A 20,176-nucleotide genomic window follows, 5' to 3' on the forward strand; every position below is an offset into this window, starting at 1 on the left:
TAACAAGTGATTTATACATACATTTATAATATGTAATTTAACTTTTTTGCTTTGAAATTATATTATCGATTTTTATCTTTCATTCTGTACCTCTTTATTAATTATAATTTAATAAATTAAATAAATTAAAGTATAATATTAGTTATGTGATATATTCATATTAATTAAATTTCTAATTAATTTGTTTAACAATTAAATTTTATTTCTAAGAAAATTTCTAATAACTACCAACTTATTTCTCTAATGAAAAAAAAAAAACTAATAGATTTTTAACAATATAACTATATTTCTAATAATTTTTTTTAATTTTCTTTAATGTTATAGAAAAAACTTTAGTTTTTGTACAATTTCTTTGAAGTTATAAAAAAAATAATTTTGAGGAAAATTTTTAAAATAAAAACTTAAAAAAAAAACTTCTAAAAATTTCAGCTAAACTTTTATATATTTATACATTTATATAAAACTCAAAATTGAAAATCATATCAAAAATACAACCAATATCAACTTCTTCAAAGACAAACACATTTCCATTTATGTACTTTAATATGATTTAAAAATTAAAAGAATATAAAAATATATGTAAAGATTATAAAAATATACATAAATACACACACATGTGTATATATATATATATTCCCCAAAAAATTGTTATAATGCATTTATTTAAAAATAAGGTCGGAAAAAACTGATTTTTTTTTTAATTAAGGGCTGAGCTCAACTTCCATTTATAAGAAAATAATTACAAGTGAGAGATTGAGTAAACAATCAAAAACAAAAGTATAGAACTAAAAAACTATAGGAAAGAACAATGAGCAAAAGCTCATAAAAAAAGTGTAAAAATATACACCGGGCAAAAGATGAACCGAAAATAACACAGCAGCAGAGAAAGCAAATGACGGCAGAAGCCACCAAAATTCACCATAAGGCTCAAAAATGGGAAATTGCATCCACAAAGCCACCAGATTCCCAGGTTGTGGACTGCCGTCATATAAAGTTAATGTTGCTAAGAGCCGCCATGTAGGGAATGAGGGATGCAATATATTCATCCTTGCCCCAAATACCAATCTCTGAGCCAATCGCCAAAATCGAGTACAGCCAAAAGATGAAGAGAGAATAGGATGAGCGAGTTAGGCAGCAATCCCGCAAGAAGAGCAGCATCAAAATACCCGCATAGGCCAAATATACATAACAAAACCAATAAAGAGCTTTCAAGTTAGAATTGAAAATGACAAAGCAGCAGACAAGAAAGAATCATTCAGCCCAAATCATAAAGCAAACTCCTAAACTTCTCTCCATTTTTTCATCTCAGCAACTTAAAAGAAACTACTTTCTAATATTCTTCCGAATAGTATACTATAGAGCTTTCGAAACAGTTTGCAAAAAAAAAACTTAAACTTTTTAAAAGCAAAAAAGAAAAAACTATACTCTCTTACAACAATAACTTAGATGATTTTCAAAAAAAAAAAAAAGCTGGCCTGAAAACTAATTACTCTATTTCATAAATAAACACTTCAAATTACTTGTATACCTATTCTGACAGTTTTAGCTATAGACTTTAAGAACAATGAAGATGATAAATTGATAATCTTACAATACAGCATAGCAAATCAAAACAAAACTCAGCAATGTCACACGTGCAAGGAAGATCCAAATTACCAGTTGGAAAACATACATAAATACATAAAAAAATGCCTCCAAAAAATTTTTTTAATGCATTTATTTAAAAATAAGCAGGGGAAAAAACTGAACTTTTTTAAAAGCAAAAAAACTATACTCTCTAACACAATAACTCAGATGATCACCCAAAAATATTAGTTGGCCGGAAAATTAATTACTCTATTTCATAAATACACTTCTGATTACTTATGTATCAATTAAAATTAACTTTTTCTAATATAATAGGATTCAATCACTTAATAACTATTCCGACATTTTTTTTACCAAATAGTTATCAACTGTAAGAACATTGCAGATGGTAATCTTACAGTACAGCACAGCAAATCAAAACAAAACTCATCAATGCACACGTGCAAGGAAGATCCAAATTACCAGTTGAAAAACTTAATTCATTTTCCCCCACCTCCGCAAAAGAGAAAACTTTATTCAGAGATTGGGATCTCCAGTCCAATCTTTCCAGTCTTTATCAATATGCTTTTGTGCCCATAAGACTGCCGCACGTGCGGCTTGAGGTCCTCCAGGTAGTCCTCTTTCATTGATAGTATCAGCCATGTCGATGAAGGGGACGACAAGGAGAGTCCCAGGACCACCATATTCAGTATGCAAAAAGTTGCTCAATATCTGCCAATGTATAGAAATGGTTAACAATTTTTTAAGGGGAAGCTAACAATTATATTTCACATATGATAGGTAGTTTTATCAGCATGATAGGGAATAAGAAGAACAAATACAAACTAAGAGTGTGTTTGGGATAATTTTCGAACTATTTTATTTTTTCAAACAACAACAACAATTTTATTTTGCTACTGTTTTCTTATTGATTTTTCATTTCTTTTTACAAAATTTTGTGGTGGAAAGCTATTTTTTCAACACCTTCACAACAAAGTGACAAGCTTTATAAAACGCTGCTACAGTCCCAAACATACCTAAATATTGTGAATTTCAAACAGCTGTGAGGATATCAAAAATGAAAATAAATTGAAGCACGATATCATGTTTAACTTTAGATATTTTGAGATGAGTGAAATAATTCATTATTTTTCTTATAAGAAAATAATCAATCTACGTTTAACTATATTCATTCGTATAAATGATGAGATGCTCATCTCTTTTCTTAAACAAGATATTACAAAGAGAAAGTTATAAGCTATAACAAAATTTAATATGATTTTATCATCTTTATTAGTCACTCCAAACCCAAGCTATTATGAATACTTTAAAATCATCTACCTCTCTAACAACATGTCTATTTAAATCTCATCCAATAAAAACTCTTTTTCCAAGAGATATTTTTTGTATTAACTTTTCTAATTAATTTCAAAATTTGAATTTTGAATACATATTCAAACCTATTTGAGGAGCAAAAGTACTTATAAAATTAATAATCTTAGCATAAAAAAAAAAATTTTAAAGATATAATTCTATCTCTAATTCTATTAATTTTTATAGTATTATCTTTCAAATTTTTATTTATAATCACATCTACATCATTTCTAATACGACTCCTACCAAAATATCATAGTATAGTTTCTTAAATACATGGAATATTCATTTATCTATGAATCATTATATTTATTAATTCCATTAATTTATCTGTAAGAGAACCTATATTCCAAGTATCTATTCTAATTTTAGTTTCACGAACTAACTTTTTTGCCCACATCAATCCATGATGTGGGAACCCTTATCTATTTAACATTGCACCTGGGCATTTGTGTAATGGTCTTTGTACACTTATTATTGTATTCAGATCATACAGCACATCACTTCTAGATATCTAGCAGTGTTTATTAGCTATCTTAAATGAAAATAAAAATTACAATAACAATTAATATGGATGAAAATCCAATAGCCTTGTACTAAAAATAAGAAGTTAAAATGGCAGATATGGATAGTCACATAAAAGCCTTAAAATTTCTGTGCTTTTTGAATATCAAAATATGTCAGAACTTGATTATAATTAGAAGATCCTTCTAAAATTTCTACTCTAGGAATGGCTTTAAGAACTCGCTATAATGTTTTTTTGATAATTTTTTTAATTCTTTCTTCTATCTTAATTGGCTACTATTTTGTGACAAGTCATGGTTATCAATGATAATTGAATCATCTCTGCTTTGTTGCTCTGGCTCACATGGTGCTTGGCTTCTTGCTTTTAAGATAAGTTCATGCTCACCACACCTTTAAGGTATGTTGGATTCAAATTTTTCTATTAATAATACCATAACCTTACTAACAAGAAAAACAAGACAAAAAGAACAAAAAGTAGAAAGAGAAGAAATAAAGGGTGAGAAGATTTGGGATCACTAGATTGTGAAAAGTACAAAACTTGAGTAAAAATGAATTAGTGTTCTGGCTCTCCCCCTGGCCTGTTATTTATAGGTTCGAATCTAAGTTCAACGCTACAAGAAAAGCTATATCTAAGATGTACAAGTGTGGGCTCCAAAAATTCGGCCCCGACCTCCGCCCGCTGTGTTTTTCTTCGGGGGAAGTTTAAACAGATTAAGTTCCGGGATAAATTTTAGAGGCAGATGGATTTGTAGATAAGACACTACCCAGAGATTTCGCCCTCATTTTATGAGGACTATATGATCTGAGTTCTGGTTTCCTATAGGCGCAAGCCCCTATTATTAATTACCCATCTTGATAACGAGAGAGAACTTTCGATTAAGGCTAGTCGTCAATCAGATACGTAAAGATATGTGCATCTGGAATAAAGTAGCAGCATTGGGCTTAGGTATCCGAAATTTTGATATTTAAAAATAGAAATTTCACCATCTCATACTTAAAACGGATTGTGGGGAATGGATGATGGACCCAATCAAGATCACATGGTTCCGTTGTCCCGAGCCATCGTAGACCCTGGTTTATTTAGTCGGAAGAGGTAGTCAACCCAACCTGACAGAAGGATCCTTGTCAGCAGCCATGGGTTGCTTCGTCCAAGGGAACCTTGTAAACCAGGGTTGGATGTTTGTCTAAAGGGACAAATTTGAATCACCTTAGCTAACATAGGGCTTTGTGCCATATCGATCATATCATATTGATTCATATCTCAAAGATTTGATGTCACTAAGGAACGTATTGGCTCTAGCCATAACCGCTATCTCAGGGTGCCATTTGCCGGCAAAACCACTTGGTTTAGAGGGTCCCGGGTCGTAACTGTTTATCATGTGGTATCATTTGGCGGCAAAACCGTCAGTCAAAGGACATGTACCACGTCCTTACTGCCAGGAGATTATTTTCAGAATAGGTCCTAGTGATATTTTCGATTAGGCATTAGCTCTATATGAACTAAAGTTATTTTCAATTTGTCCACCCAAATAAACTGTTGCGGGGGTGAATGAATTTTGCTTTAAGTTATTGATGATTAATTTCAAATCTTAAACATTTAAATTTTGGAATTGAGAATTTTTGTAGTTTTGGGATCTCAGAATTTTGAGGGCATTTGGAAGATATTTGAAAATATTTAGAATTAAGCCATCCGGTTGAAATTTTCTGTCAACACGGCCATCATCGAGGTGACTGAGATCATTTGAAAATATTTATATTTATGGGAATTTGAGGGCTTTTTAAAATATTTGGAATTAACCCCTCCGGTTGAGATGTACGTTCAACACGGCCATCATCGGGGTGACTTCAAGGCTACTTGAAAATACTTGAATTTTGTAGAAGGTTGAGGCATTTTGAAATATTTGAAATTAACCCCTCCGGTTGAAATATACGTTCAACACGGCCATCATCGGGGTGACTTCGAGGCCACTTAAAAATGCTTGAATTTTGTGGAAGTTTGAGGGCATTTTGAAAATTTTAAAATTGATCTCTCTGGTTGAGATATACGTTCAACACTGCCATCATCGGGGTGTTTGGGGGTTATCTACATTTGTGGATTGAACCTTGTCGACTCTGTCGAGCTGTCGACACAGGATCGGGTTTCATAGACTTTATATTTTTATTTATGAATTTCTTTTGTCATAGACCTTGATGGCATTATATGAATATATAAAATAAATATTCCGATCGATACTTTGACAATATATATGTGTTTGATAATTTGAGCTATGTCGACTCTTATCCATCCATATAGAAGGATCAGGCTCAAACTTCGTTCATTTATTCACCCGCGCAGCATCCCTAGACATCACCTGTGTGCCCATAACATGCTCGCCGAGGCCCATGCAGGTGTGTGATCACACATGCCCTTTTACATACCTATATGCATACAGATTATAGTGCATGTGTGGGGGGGGGGGGCATTTTGAGATATTTGTAAACGCCTTCTGTCCGCTTGCATGAATGTTGCAGATCCAGTGGAATATTGTAGCAGCTTATGGATTGAGTTGTTTGCTATTTTGTACAGGTGGACTGTCATGCACTACTTGCCTCTTTTAGTAGGTGGATTTTAGTGCACTAATAAATCTTCTGCTTTAACTAGTAGATGTTGCTATCTGTTATTGTGCTTTCATATTTATCCATAGTGAATATGTTGAATGTAATGGGCCTCCTACAACTACTACGACAACATGTAGGTGTGTTTGCATTTGTTGCATTCCTTGCTACACTTGCTTACAGATTAGACCACTACATGCATTTTTAGTCTTCTGCGAGCAAGTTTCATTGAATGCATATATTTTAGCACCATCTGCAAGTGTTTGCATTGGCTATAGATTTTCCATTTTTGCCTGTACGTAACACATTGTGTTCATTGCGTATTGGTTGGCAGATTATCACATGCTGCTTTTATGTATTAGTAAACAAATTATTGCATTCTTTGCATATCATCTATCATTATATGCAAGTACTTATTTTCATTGCGCTCCTTTATGTTAATGCTTTCAAACTTCTCCGCATATATTTATGAGCTAATTGATATGAACATTACAAGTTATATGTTGCTCCTGCCATTCTTTAGTGGATCGACCTATTCATCGTGAACTCTCCTGATGAATCAACATGTTCCTCTGGAACTGATATATCAACTTGGCAAGTCACTATATATTTTGTGTGTGTGTCCCATGACATTATCTATGAACAGTCATTAAAGTCTCATAATTGCTGGTAGACAAAATATGTTCGTAAACTCTTTGTCTTCAAGAATGATTAGTAGCATATATGATAAACTTGACATCATTTGTTTTATTAGAATTTGCACTTCAATTGAGGTGATCATTCCTCAATATTTTATAAGAAATCTTATATTGCTGATTGAAAGCAAAAACTCGCATTATCTACCTTATCCTTTGATGTAGGCAAGGGGGGGGATCAAAACAAGTTGGGTTTTATTTTTGGTGAGTTTTAATATCCTCTACTAGATGTCAGCTCATTAATATCTAGTAGAGTGTCTTAAGCTCATAAATTAAAGATTTATTAGATTCATTCCCCCTTTTCCTTAGTCTCTTTGGTTTCCACACTTGTGCCTCTTCTCCTCCTTTTGTCTTCTCGGTTTCCCCTTGCTGGTTGGTTTCCCGTACCTTGCCCCTTTGTCTCCTGTGTTGGCTCTTCGGGTCCCTTGCTGGCTGGTTTCCCGTACCCTGAAGCTTTGCCTCATGTGCTGATTTTCGGGTCCCTTGCTGACTAGTTTCCCGTGACTATTTGGGGGGGATTTCGGTGGCTTCTTCCCTGTTTTCTGTGCAATTTTTCTGCTGCAGTTTTTGCTGTCTTTTGGCCTTCTATATTATAAGATTTAATGGGATTATTTAGTAGTTTTAGGTGGTTGTTTGGCTGCCCTTTTCTTCTATAAATAGGAGGTGTTTTGGGATGTTAAAGAATGATATGTGAGTAATTTTTGGAAGTCAAAACCTACGGGTTTGTTGTTTGAAAAAGCTTGTGAGCTTTGTCCAACTCCCCTCCTTCCTTTCCTCTTTGAGAAAGCTTGCGAGCTTGTCTCCATTTCTTCTCGGCTTCTTATCTTTTTCTTCTACCCGCAAGTTTATACCCCACTTGTATCCTTCTTCTAATGGAATGAAGCATCATTAGGTTTTGTCTTTATGTCAAACGTTTGTAAGCGTCAAAGTTTGTAAGTCCTTTTATTTTATAAAAGTGGAGTTTGTGTTTTGTTTTTAAAGTTATTTTGTCTAAATTTTAGTATTTCATGTAATCTTCTAGTTCCTAGGAAGAGTAGTCTTTTGCTTGCAAAAATTTGGGTCCCTTCCCAAAATTTTGCTTGCATCAAAAATTGATGTAGGCAAGGGTGGGGTCAAAACAAGTTGAGTTTAAATTTTGGTGAGCTTCTAAAATCAGCTCATTAATGAGTTTCTTCTACTTATGTCTCAGCTCATAAATATTTTCTCACTACTTAATTCAGCTCATAAATTATCTTTATTTCGTTCATTCCCCTTTACTTTTGTCTCTTTGGTTTCCCCTCCTTTGGCTTGTGCCTCTTCTCCTCCCTTTGTCTTCTCGGTTTCCCCTTGCTGGTTGGTTTCCCGTGCCATGCCTCTTTGTCTCCTGTGCTGGCTTTTCGGGTCCCTTGCTAGCTGGTTTTCGCGGACTGTTGCTTTGACTCCTGTGCTAATTTTTCGGGTCCCTTGCTGGTTGGATTCCCATGGCTGTTTGGGGGGGAATTCCATGGAATTTTCCCTATTTTCTGTGCAGTTTTCCTGCAGTTGTTTGCTGTCTTTTGGCCTTTCATATTTCCTAAATCTGATTGGATTTGGTTGGAGGTTTTGTGGTTGTTTGGCTTCTTCCTTTTGTGTATAAATATGAGATGTTTTGTATGAATAAAAAGATGGTTATGTGGCTAGTTTTTGGATAAAACCTGCGGGTTTCCTTGGAAAGGATTGCGAGCTTGTTCCACCTCTTCTCCTCTCTATCTAGGAAAGCTTGCGAGCTTGTCTTCTCTTCGTCTTGGACTTCTTATCTCTTTCTTCTATCCGCAAGTTTGACTCCACATGTATCATTCTTCTCAAAGCAAAGCAACTTTAGGTGTTTAAGTTGTCTTTATGTCGTCAAAGTTTGTAAGCGTCTTGTAAGTTCTTTTATAATATTAAAGTTTGTTTTTTTGTAATTTTTCTAATTTGTCTATTTTGGGGCTATCTTTGTAATTTTTATTACCTAGGAAAGTTTAGTCATTGCTCACGCCCTTCCCAAATTTTTGCTTGCATCATCCTTGCTTACATGATTTGACTTTATCACCTTGCCAAATTACAAGTCCCATTTTAGGCATCAAATTACATTCCATACTGTTCATTCAAAGTTCAAGTTCTTCTTCAGTTTATTGTTCTTATGTTACTTGCCATCAAAACACGCTTGCGAGTTCTCTATTCATCATGAGCTTTGTGTTCAATAGTTTGCATGTAATTATGAGCTCATTGTTCTGTCAATTACATCTTCATTTTATGCATGATGTTATGTTACATAAGATACATGCAAGTGCAAGCTCCTTGTCATGTGGTTCGAGTTCAATCGAGTTAGGTTCATATTCAAGTTCAAGATTCAACTCTTTTGCATTTGTTCACTTAGGCCCTTGCCATTGTTCACTTGATCCTTGCTTGCAGATATGTTGCAAGTTAAGTTGAAGTCCACAAGTCCTTCATTTGATTGTTAATGTTCATTAGAAAGATTTAGGTCTTTAACTATCATTTGCATAATTGAGTTTTGCTAAGTTAAAGTTCGATTCCTAATGGCCTTTTCAAGTTCAAAGCTTTTGTTTTTCATACAAGTTTTAGTTTAGGTTTAAGTTAAATTCATTTGATGTCCAAATTCAGTCTAGGTACAATCCAGAAACATTCTTTTGTTTGTTCTAAGTCCTTATCCTTTTTTAGTTCGACAGCCTCCCAGAGTCTCTTCCGTTTAGGAAAAATTTCAGGAGTCTGGGCCTCCCACTACGCTAGAGAAAAGTGTGCACGAATGGTGTCATGGGACACCGCGGCCGTAGTCTTCATCCCTCACCACGCCAGAGAAAATGTGCATGGGACTTCGAGCACTTGTTTGAAAAAACAATTTTTCCCCACGTACGGGTACTTATATTTTTTTCCCGCCGTACTAAGAAAAGCGTGCACAATGCTCACCTACCTCGTTGTAAGCACCCCACAGAGTTCCCTCCCACCACGTTAGAGATAAGCGTGCATAGGGGCCCCTCGGCGTGCCGCAAAAATAAAAAATAGGACTTTAGGAAATTACCCGTCTCGTCACAAGCATCGCAAGAAATTCCCTCCTACCACGCTAGAGAAAAGCGTGCATAGGTAGTTGTTCATCGCATTGCAAGCGCCGAAATAGGTTTTTTCTAAATTTGCAAAATTCTTTTCTTTTTTCTTCTTTTTTTTTCTTTCTCTTTTTTTTTCTTCTTTTTTTTCTCTTCTTTTTTTAAAGCTTTTTTTTTTTGCTGTACACCTACACTTACATGAGGCATATATGTACATGAGAATACACATATACAAGCATATAAATATTTATAAAATAATGTCAGCTAATGAGTTTAATAATATAAATATATAATAGTATACATGACATTATATATATATATATCAACGATTAAAAAGGCGGAAGAGGCCTACGCACCGAGACGCGACTTAAGGCGAGGCGAAGCATTTGCGCGTTGAGGCTTACGCCTCGTTCGATTTGGCGGAGCGTGCGCTTATTTCGCACGGGGCGTAGGCTTCGGTTCGTAACGCCTCGAAGCGAAATGAGGCACCGCTTCGATTTGTAAGTATATAGACCGAGCGGTGAGAGTCGTATAAGAGTCGAGTATTAGGGTAACATACCTGCTTCTTCTTCGGGTGAGAACTGAAAGGCGAACTCCGCCAACTTGGACGACCACAGTTCGGTCGAGTTCGAACATAGCTGGAGGCGATCGAAGGTAACGATTTATTTCTTCTTCTTCTCTTGCTTCCCGTAATCTTCCCGTCATTTGCTTCATGTCTCGCTTCTTCTTCTCCAGCTTCTTGTAATCGAAGGTTCTTTTTTCACGGCTAGGTAACGATCTTTCTTCCCGTTATTTGCTTCATGTCTCGCTTCATCAGATTGTACATGTTTGGCTGAAAAATCCCAAGCCCCACCTCCTTTAATTCCGGCTCAGTCATTGCTTTCCTTTTTTTATTCTTTTGGAATTAAGCCCCACCGCCTCTCATGCTCCACCGCCTCCCTCCTCTCTACTAATTGCTCCAAACGGATTCTCTAGTGCTGAACCTGAAGCTTGGAATTTATTCTCAGCCTTATCATCTCCTTTGAGGCGTGATTCTTCCCCCAACCTTCTCTAGATCCTATTCTACTAAAATCTGGAAATTCATCTCAGATTTTTTGTAGAAACCTGAAACTGTTTTCAGATTTTGAGAGGAAGAGGTTGGGAGCTTACTTCCTCTTCCCTTCAAACCAGAGATTTCCAGCACGGATTATTTGTTTCCCAGCAACTTGAAGCTTCAAAATTGCTGCTGTCCTGGAGATTCCAGCAAAGGAAAGTCAGTGTAGTTTGCTGCCAGAACCCTCATACTGCTGTCCAACGCTCTCTTATAGCTGTTGTTTGGATTTCCTAAGTCATACAGCTTGCTGTCTACGTATGCCAGCAAAGATACCCTGCTGTCCAGCATTGTGGAAGACCTCGATTTGCTGTTAATTTCCCCACAGCTGACCACGAGATTCACCAAAATTCTAACTTTCCAACAACCTTGCCGGAGTGCGTATTTCTCTTGTCTTCGGGTAAACTCAACATCCGGTTCGTTATCTTCATAGTTACATCCTTGATTGTGGTTCTTATTATAGTCATGAAGATAATGTTAATACTTCTCCGCTAATGCCTAGTAATTAGAAGAGTAGTGTGAGGGATCTTCTCATAGCAACTAATCTCATTGTTAGTCTAGGGATATTTGTGGAAAACCATTCATGTACGCAATATTAGATTGACTTGATTGTTATATGAACTTAACTCTTACGGGTGTGATTCAACCTAAGCTCAATTTTCCGCTCTTAATGTTTTATCACGTCGTTCAAATCATCGTAAAGACCTAATTATTCGCTCTCTCTAAAATTAAGCGTGCAAATTCATTATGAAAGTCATCTTTGCATGTACGTTTTCACATCAATGAGTAGAGGTTGAAATAGAAGAGAAACAAAAGAAACAAAAGAGGAAAAGCTGCTTTAGCTAAGAAAGTTATGGAGGTCTTCACGTGAAGCTAGGCAGTGGACTGAAAAACTGACGGGGTTGTCATTTGGCCGAATGAGTGGAATAGACGCCTCAACTGTGCCCCTTTTTGTTTAGCATTTAAGAACGAGTGAGTTAAGAAGAGGCGGATTAAAAATAATAATAATAAAAAGAAATGAAGGTGTAGGTGTGGTTTTGACGCAAGAGTTTGGAGGTTGAAGACGAAGGGCACGTAAGAGCCGTGGGGAAGATAACGTCAGAGCAGATGCTGTTGGGGTGAACGAAAATGCTGCAGCTTGTTCTGATTGGTTCATCTAGCGTGAAAGTTTGTTTTTTTTTTTTTTTTTGTTCGATTTGTGAAGCTTGGACGGCGTGGCTCAAATCTTGACGTGGAGGGGAGTTGAGAGGTTGATGTGAGATCAGACGAGTCTGGTGAAAGAAGTTTGCTTGCTGGAGTCTAGCGAGGGTGAAGGCAGGTCGAAGGATTTTAGCTGGAGAGCTACAAACAGGAGTTGAGAGGTGGACGTCTGAGTTTGGAGAAATTATTAGGTGCGGAGTGAGGATGGGAAAACCGTCTGCACAAATACTGGGTACTCCAGCGCAGCGGTACCTAGCGGTACTGAGTGCGGGTACCAAGCTGGGTACCCACCAATGTGATGATGTGGCATATTTTTATTGGTCTCCGGACACACTCCGCACCTAATAATTTCTGCTGAGTTTGAGCAAAAGTGTCATATGTTTGATCGTGGAAGATTTTAGGGAATTTTGAGTTGTGTTGTAAAAGTAACCAAAAAGAAGAACAAAAGAACTACGCCTTAGTCCTCATTTTTAAGGTCGGAAGGTTGTATTCGAACGAGGCCTCATCTGTCCGAGGATTTCACCTCAGCGGATTTTCAGCGATTCAAAGAAGGGATTCATTTAGAGGATATAAGGTTTGAGGTTTTAGCATAAAGATTCATTAATATTAATATTACCATTAATATGAAGCAATGACAACGTGTTAATTATTCCAAAATCGTCTCAATTTGCATAATTCCTCGATTCATGTGTATTTCGTCTTGAAATGTGTGTAATCACCTTGATTTACGTGTTGATCTCACTGCATAATTTTTATTGAACAAATTTATAGTGTATTAAGGGTATTAATCGTGTTCCGGACACAGATGAAGTCCGTTCATCAATCGGACGTCATTTGGATAACACCGAACGACCTTTTTCCTTGAAATTTGTGCTTTGCCTCGATATCCGTATCGAACCCCTTGCATATCTTCAATTTGTCAAATTAAATGTCATTCTTAGGTATTCTAAGATATTTGGGATGTTCCGATCACAATGACGCAGTCCGTCTCACATTTGAACTTCGTTTTGGCAACGACGAGGCCTACTCTCCTTGATATGCATGTATTGTCTCAAAATTCGTGCCACACATCGGGACGCCTCAATTAAGTAAACAAAGTGTAGTTTTTAAATGTTGACAACGTTCCGGACTCAACGACGAAGCCTGTTTGTCAATCTGACATCGTTTGATTAGCTTCGCACTTTAATTTCGGGTGTCGGTCGTCCCTTTTGATCGATCTCATCTGATTTGATTGCGAGCGGCCTCGACCTAGCATATTTCGATGTTCTGATCGCAATGCCGCTATCTGTTTGGCATTCAGAGGTCGTTTGACTCTTCAAGTAATGTACTCCGTAAAAACATGCATCGCTAAATTCGTTGGTTTAGCCCCACCTGTACGTTGTTTCAGCATATAGGGGTCAACACAAGTAAAAATTATACATAAAATGATTAAATTGGTCCCCTAACATTTTTAAAGGATCAAAATAGTACTTGACTATATAAAAGTAATAAGTTGGTCTTTTGACACTTTAAATAGGGACCAAATTAGCCCTTCCATATGATTATTTAGATCCCTATTTCAAAAGTCAATGAGGACTAAAATGAGACTTCTGAATAGTTGGGGACTATTTTAATCCTTGTCTCAAAAATTATATCATAAGACTTTATAATTATTTGTTGTAAAATACATATAGGACATGGCTAAAATACATGACAAATGCTCACAAACACTTCAACTAAAGTCGCCACTTGGTGACATCGATGGCTAACTTGATCAGTCAATGGCAAGTAGCTTCTAAGCTCAGGCGAGTTGTCATGGCCAATTAGGCTCAGTTGATCCTACGTCAAACACATTTTGATTTGGTACGTTAATAAGAGTCATAGGTAAAGCTCATAGAGAATCTAGAGAGCACATATAAAAATGGCGAGTTCATGCAGATTAGAGTGAGTTCATATTATCTATTCTTCTTATTCAACTGATTTGCTTAGAAAATCAAATCAGGTTGAGTTGACTTGAAACATTTATGCATACAGTATCAACATCTAATTTTGACATTAAATATTTAGGTGCAGTAAATATTATTATTTCTTGTTGCATGAGCACCTTGTTGAGAAAATTTTGCAAAAAATTAGAAACTTCTACACAAGTTCTTTTAGTACCTCTTCTGATGAAAATTATAAGCTGAAAACTTTATTTGCTAGTGTTCCACGGTAGGGGTAGGAGCATGCACAAATCATAACATGAAGTACCTAGTGAATTGCTCGAGATCTAATAATGCATGCATATGCTATGAACAAATTGAGTAGACATACTCATTACTATCACTATTTCACTTTTTAAGTAAGGTTCTTGCGTTTTTGAAAGACACAATGAAATATTCCTTGTATTTTAGCGGTTCCCACTTGTATTAATGAGTATAATATGCAAATTAGATATAGAATTCAAATGAAACTAAGTCCACTTGTCGACATATATCTTCACGCTTGGAGGAGATTCAATCTATCAAAATCTTCTAAGAAAACTTATGTTGCTTGATTCACTATGAGACCCGAGTTTATTATCATCAAAAAGGCTAGCAGCCTAGCACTAAGGCCGAGTGGCTTAAAAACCTCTTAGCAAACATACACATGTTTAGTTCAATCTATGTCACATCATTATGACTGTCAATCTGAAATAGTGAAAACAAATAACAAAACTTATAATGATATGCGGTGGCATGCATATTGGCCAAAAAATTCAATATTGGGTAACAGACTTTGAATGATGGTTCTATAATTTCGTGAGTCAAAAACGAAACTACCAAGTCCTCTAACAAAACTACTAGGAAAATAATAAGTGGACACATCAAGGAGATGGGAGCTTATGTCTAATATACAAGTTACAGAGATGGCAAGGCAACCTATGTAAATGGTGATCACATGAAGTAGGTTCACATAGGTAAAAAGCCTCTGGTTAACGTGGTTAGGCGCTATCCCTTAATTATCCAGAGAGGTCCACTTCTATAGTGTTAGAGGGTATAGCTGCACTAAAGGAGAATAAGCAATGCTCTTAATGATTTCTATACTCCTTTATTAAAGATGGTGTACTTAATTACAATTCAAACTTGATGAAATCTCCAATATGATTATGGAAGTGGGGCTGCTTTATGAAAGCAAAGAAAAGTTTTCTAAAGTGATCATAAATCCTGATTGGCACAAGAACAAAACATATCAAATCATATTGAACAACTTTCTTAAAATATGTTATATGCGGATGACAAGAGTTTTATAGACATTTAAGGAACGAGGTTGACATAAACATGGTTTACCATGTTCCTGAGAATAAGTTCTTATAAACTCTATGTATTAGTTCATAATCCGAGAGACAATAATGCTATGCATTACATTCAATAAAAATAATTGTTTTGAAATGTGTGGGGGATTTTTAATATTTTATAAACAAATTAGGGTGAATTGCAATTGGGACATTTGGGGCATACTTTAATTTGATCTATGTTAAAAAAAAAAATTCATATATTTGGGTGCCTAAGGCTTGTTTTGCACATACAAGAATCCCTTCGATGATGGAATTAGTAGAAATTATTTCAATTCTTAAAAGACCCTTCACCTATAATGGTTGCTGGAAGCAAAAGATTGTGGTTGGAGTTTCATTTTCATTTTGCAATTCATCATCTTTTTCAAGCATGTTGACACGTCTAGCCCTGTACTAAAAGGAAAATGAAGGTGGCAAGTGCAACTCAAAGGCTATAAAAAGCAGTTGAAAAGTATTTTCTCCATAGATTGCTTCAAATGAGTTATTAAATGCATATGCATCTAAGGTTTTCACAACCAAATTTTTTGTTAGAATGGTCCCTATTGGACAGGTCCAGCCGGCCCCTAGCCAAGGGTTGGCTTAGGTGTATAGGAGGTGGGCGGCAAGAGAGAGGGAGAAGGAGATGGGGCCAACTAATTCAAATTCAAATGTTTTGGAGCCAAAGGAGGGGGCAGCAAGGGATGATTTTCATCCACCTCAGGGATTGCCACCACCAAGGGAGCAGGAGCATATTATCACCATGAGAGGTTTGTCACCTATCGGCGTCTGATCATATTGCTATCCTCAATTTCAGAAGGATAAGATTGAGAAATTGATTGGAGAGATGCTGGAGGCAGGAATTATCAGGCCCAGTGTTAATCCTTTTTCTAGCCCAGTATTACTAGTTAAGAAAAACGATGAGAGTTGGAAGTTCTGTGTGGACTATAGGGCAGACAAGTTTCCTATACCAGTGATAGATGACGATGTTTAAAATTGCGTATTCGGGTATTGAGGCGTTTTTCATTCGTGAGGCGAGGCGTAAGCCTCAAGGCGTTTTGAGGCGATCAAAAGATTGCGTAAACATAAAATGATAAATTTTTTATATACTAATGAGTGAATAATATAAAACATAAAAAAGCATAAGATATGAAGTGAAATCAAAATATCCCAACAATAAGACAACATGAAATATAGTTCAACTCAAAATTTTATCTTTCCCAAATCCCAATATTCTTTTCATTAACATATAATTCCAATTTTCAAAAACAAATAGCAATGACATATCACATAGGAACTCATAAGTCATCAACACTGTCATCACTAAGGGGTTTTCATTTGAATCATCATTATAATGAACTGCTCTCTCCCCTTCCTCCTCTCCTATAGAGTCCAATGTTGGGCATTTACTTCAAGATTTATGTAAGTTTTAATATATATAGCATGAGGCGTAAGCCTCATTCCAGTGAGGCGAGGCAGGCCTCAACCAAGTTGAGGCGCATGCCTCATAAAAAAACTCGAGGCGTAAGCATCGAGGCATTTTTTACTGGAATTGCGCAAAGGCGGGCCTCAAGGCAAGCCTCATATTGCACAATTTTAAACCATGATAGATGAGCTGTTGGATGAGTTGAGTGGGGCTTATATTCACAATAATAGATCTGAAGCCGGGATATCATCAGATTAGGATGAGGAAGGAGGATGTGCCTAAGACTGCTTTCAGAACTCATGAAGGGCATTATGAGTTCTTAGTGATGCATTTTGACCTCACTAATGCTCCAACCATGTTTCAGTCCCTCATGAACAAGGTCTTCAGGTCCTATCTCAGGCAATTTGTGTTAGTGTTCTTCAATGATATCCTAGTTTACAGCAGGACAGAGAAGCAATGGGAGGACTTGAGGAGGGTGTTAGAGGTGTTACAAAAGCGCCAGCTGAGGGCCAACCTGAAGAAATATTGTTTTGCCCAGACCAGTGTGGAGTACCTGCGACAAATTGTATTTAAGAAGGGGGTGGCAACAGACCAAGAAAAAATTAGGGCTATGTTGAGATGGCCAATGTCTAAGAATCTCAAGGAGCTGAGGGGGATTCATAGGACTAACAAGATATGACATGAGGTTCGTGAAGGGGTATAACACCATCGCATGGCCACTGAAAGAAAAGTTGAAGAAGAATGGATTCCTATGGGGGAGGCGGCTAAAATAGCTTTTGAGAGCTTAAAGAAAACCATTACTACTGTACCAGTCTTGGCCTTACTAGACATCACTTAGGTCTTCATAGAGGAGACAGATGACTCATGATATGGATTGAGGATAGTGCTCATGCAGAGCCATCAACCTATTGCCTATTTTAGTCATGTGTTGATAGCTAAGGCTAGGCTGAAATCAGTTTATGAGAGTGAGTTGATGGCCATTGTGTTAGCCATCCAGAAGTGGCGACCAAACTTATTAGGCATGCATTTCATTGTCACGACGGACTAGCGAAGCCTAAAATATTTGTTGGAGCAGTGGATGGTGACAGAGGAGCATCAGAGTTGCTGTCCAAACCATTGGGGGTATGATTTTGAAATCTAGTACAGGCTAAGAGTGGAGAATAAGGCGACAGATGCCTTGTCCAGATGTAGAGGAATGATACAGGCAATAATAGAGTGGATCCCACTGATGTTGAATTGGGAGGCCATTAAGGAGGAGAGTGTCCGAGATGAGGAGTTAGGGAAGATTATGACTGGTTTATTGAAGAAGGGGAGTAGCCATCAAGGGTATTCATTGGAAGGGGAGAGGCTTCTGTACTAGGGAAGGTTTGTGATGCCTAGAATATCAGTCCACATTCCACACTTGCTCCAAGAGTTCCATGGGAGCACTGTTGGGGTAATTTAAGGGTGCAAAAGACATACAGAAAACTAGCCTCATAATTGTACTATAATGGGATGCATAATTATTTGGAGGAGATGGTAGCCAGATGTGAGATCTGTTAGAAGAATAAGTACCCGATCATGACTCTAGGAGGATTACTATAGCTGTTAGCTTTACCAGGTCAGGTGAGGGAGAAGGTATCCATGGATTTCATAGATGGATTATCCCGATCAGAAGGGTTCAGAGTGATTCTAGTAGTAGTAGACAGATTGAGCAAATTTGCTCATTTCATTCCCCTACGACATCCATACATAACAGTAACAGTGGCATCAGCTTTCATCAAAGAGGTGGTCAGACTGCATGGAGTACCAGAGTCTATAATATCTAATAGGGATAAGGTGTTTCTCTGCCATTTCTGGGTGTTGTTCAGGCTACAGGGGGCAGTGTTAAAGAGGAGCATCGCCTACCACCCGCAGAGTTTCTTAAACCATAGTATTACCACTAGAATTTATTATGAAATCCAGGCATATAAGCTGAGTATCACTCTAGAAATACTAGGGTTTCAAGAAACTCAAACTTGTATGCGTAGGCTTCTTGAAATCCTGGCATAATTTTTTTTGTTAACAAAACAAGATAAATTATTGCTCTTGTTTCTTGTTTACAAAATATTCAAAAAAACTTATTTTTCAAAAATTCCAAACAACAAGGACTTTTCTACAAATCTTACTAGAAAGAATTTGTAGGAAATCAATATCTGTCATTTTTCAATTTATTCGCATGGTCAAGATCATAATAATAAACTTAAAAAACAAGGGAGTTCTTGAGATAAAGAACTATTGCAGCCATCAAAATTAACTGGAAAAAGCTTCCCTTTCTGAAAATAGTATCCAAATTAGGAGAGAATCACTAACCTCTGTACAGATACGCACTATTTCTTCCAGAGAATCGTCAAATATATCCTTCTTCGACAACCTCTCGAGAAGATGAGCCCTAAACTTACTCGTCTCCTGAATCAAAATAATGAACCGAGGTCATGAGAAAAAACAAATAGGCAAATCTTCAGAAAAGTAAAAATTTTACCGCAGAGCAAAAAAGAGGACTGCAACTCACAGCTTCCGCAAATTCGGGAATTGGATCAGGAAAAACGTATTCCACTGCCTTGAAGGGGATGCGAGCAGAGGAGAGTGGTGCTTTTGATGTCCTATGAGGATAAGAGTGACCAAGTTTCAAAGTGAGAGAGACGTTGGATGAGCGGTCAGAGGGTGGCGAGAAAACCCGGGAGCAGGAGAAGACAGTGTGCCGAGAAAGAAGGGGAGAAGGGGTAGAAGGAACCGCAGAGTGATAAGATTTACAGGCGCAAGAAAATCGGTAAGAGGTAGACAGAGGGCTTTGGCACGCCATCATTATCTTCAAAAAAAAGTTCCTTGCTCAAACGAGAGCAAGAAGTAACTTGGATTTTTATTAGCTTTTTCAGTTTTATGTCTATTTCTCTAAAATAAATCAAAAGTTTTTTTTTTGGTTAAATGAAAGAATTAATGTAAATAAAAATATATAAATAAATCGTTCTCTTAAATGATTTAAGAATCTAATTTAAAATCACGACTAATGTTAGAGGGAAGAGATATGTCCTCATACAACTTCATTGACTTATTTCACTAATTCTCTAATGGGCATAAATTAACTATTTTAAAAATATTATTAATTTTTTTTAGAGATATTTATTATCCTAAATATTAAAATTGTAGAGGGAATACAAATTACATACTTTTTTTGTGAAAATTAACTCACATAAGTAAAAATACATGATTTATAAAGACATCTTAAAATGTTAGAGGAGACACCCTCTTAGGCTACCCTTGAATCCTTTTTTTGACAAATTCAAATTTTAATAAAGCAATAGGTGTGAGTTTGGAAGAACCTAGAAGTTTTTCCATAAGCTGCACCACCAGCAACTTGAA

At 36.5% G+C, this 20,176-nt stretch overlaps 1 protein-coding gene across 3 annotated transcripts; it reads right to left on the minus strand.

Moving 5' to 3' along the window:
- Positions 1 to 689: 689 nt before the first annotated feature.
- Positions 690 to 19,683, minus strand: LOC110102947 (protein PLASTID REDOX INSENSITIVE 2, chloroplastic). Of its 3 annotated transcripts, XR_002303898.2 has the most exons (4): positions 19,299 to 19,683; positions 19,130 to 19,225; positions 2,050 to 2,298; positions 690 to 1,067 (listed from the first exon to the last, which is right to left on the minus strand). XR_002303898.2 is itself a non-coding variant. In XM_020831468.2 (3 exons), the coding sequence occupies exons 1-3, from the start codon at positions 19,620 to 19,622 to the stop codon at positions 2,104 to 2,106; spliced, it is 615 nt and encodes a 204-aa protein (XP_020687127.1). In that variant the 5' UTR covers positions 19,623 to 19,682; the 3' UTR covers positions 1,819 to 2,103. The 3 variants fall into 3 exon arrangements, 2 of the variants coding, with proteins under 2 accessions (XP_020687127.1, XP_020687128.1); XM_020831468.2 differs by lacking the exon at positions 690 to 1,067 and having other exon boundaries at positions 1,819 to 2,298; positions 19,299 to 19,682; XM_020831469.2 differs by lacking the exon at positions 690 to 1,067 and having other exon boundaries at positions 1,819 to 2,298; positions 19,329 to 19,680.
- Between the last annotated feature and the right edge of the window lie 493 nt (positions 19,684 to 20,176).

This window comes from Dendrobium catenatum, unplaced genomic scaffold (genome assembly GCF_001605985.2).
Source record: "Dendrobium catenatum unplaced genomic scaffold, ASM160598v2 original_scaffold_152569, whole genome shotgun sequence".
Classification (NCBI taxonomy): domain Eukaryota; kingdom Viridiplantae; phylum Streptophyta; class Magnoliopsida; order Asparagales; family Orchidaceae; genus Dendrobium; species Dendrobium catenatum.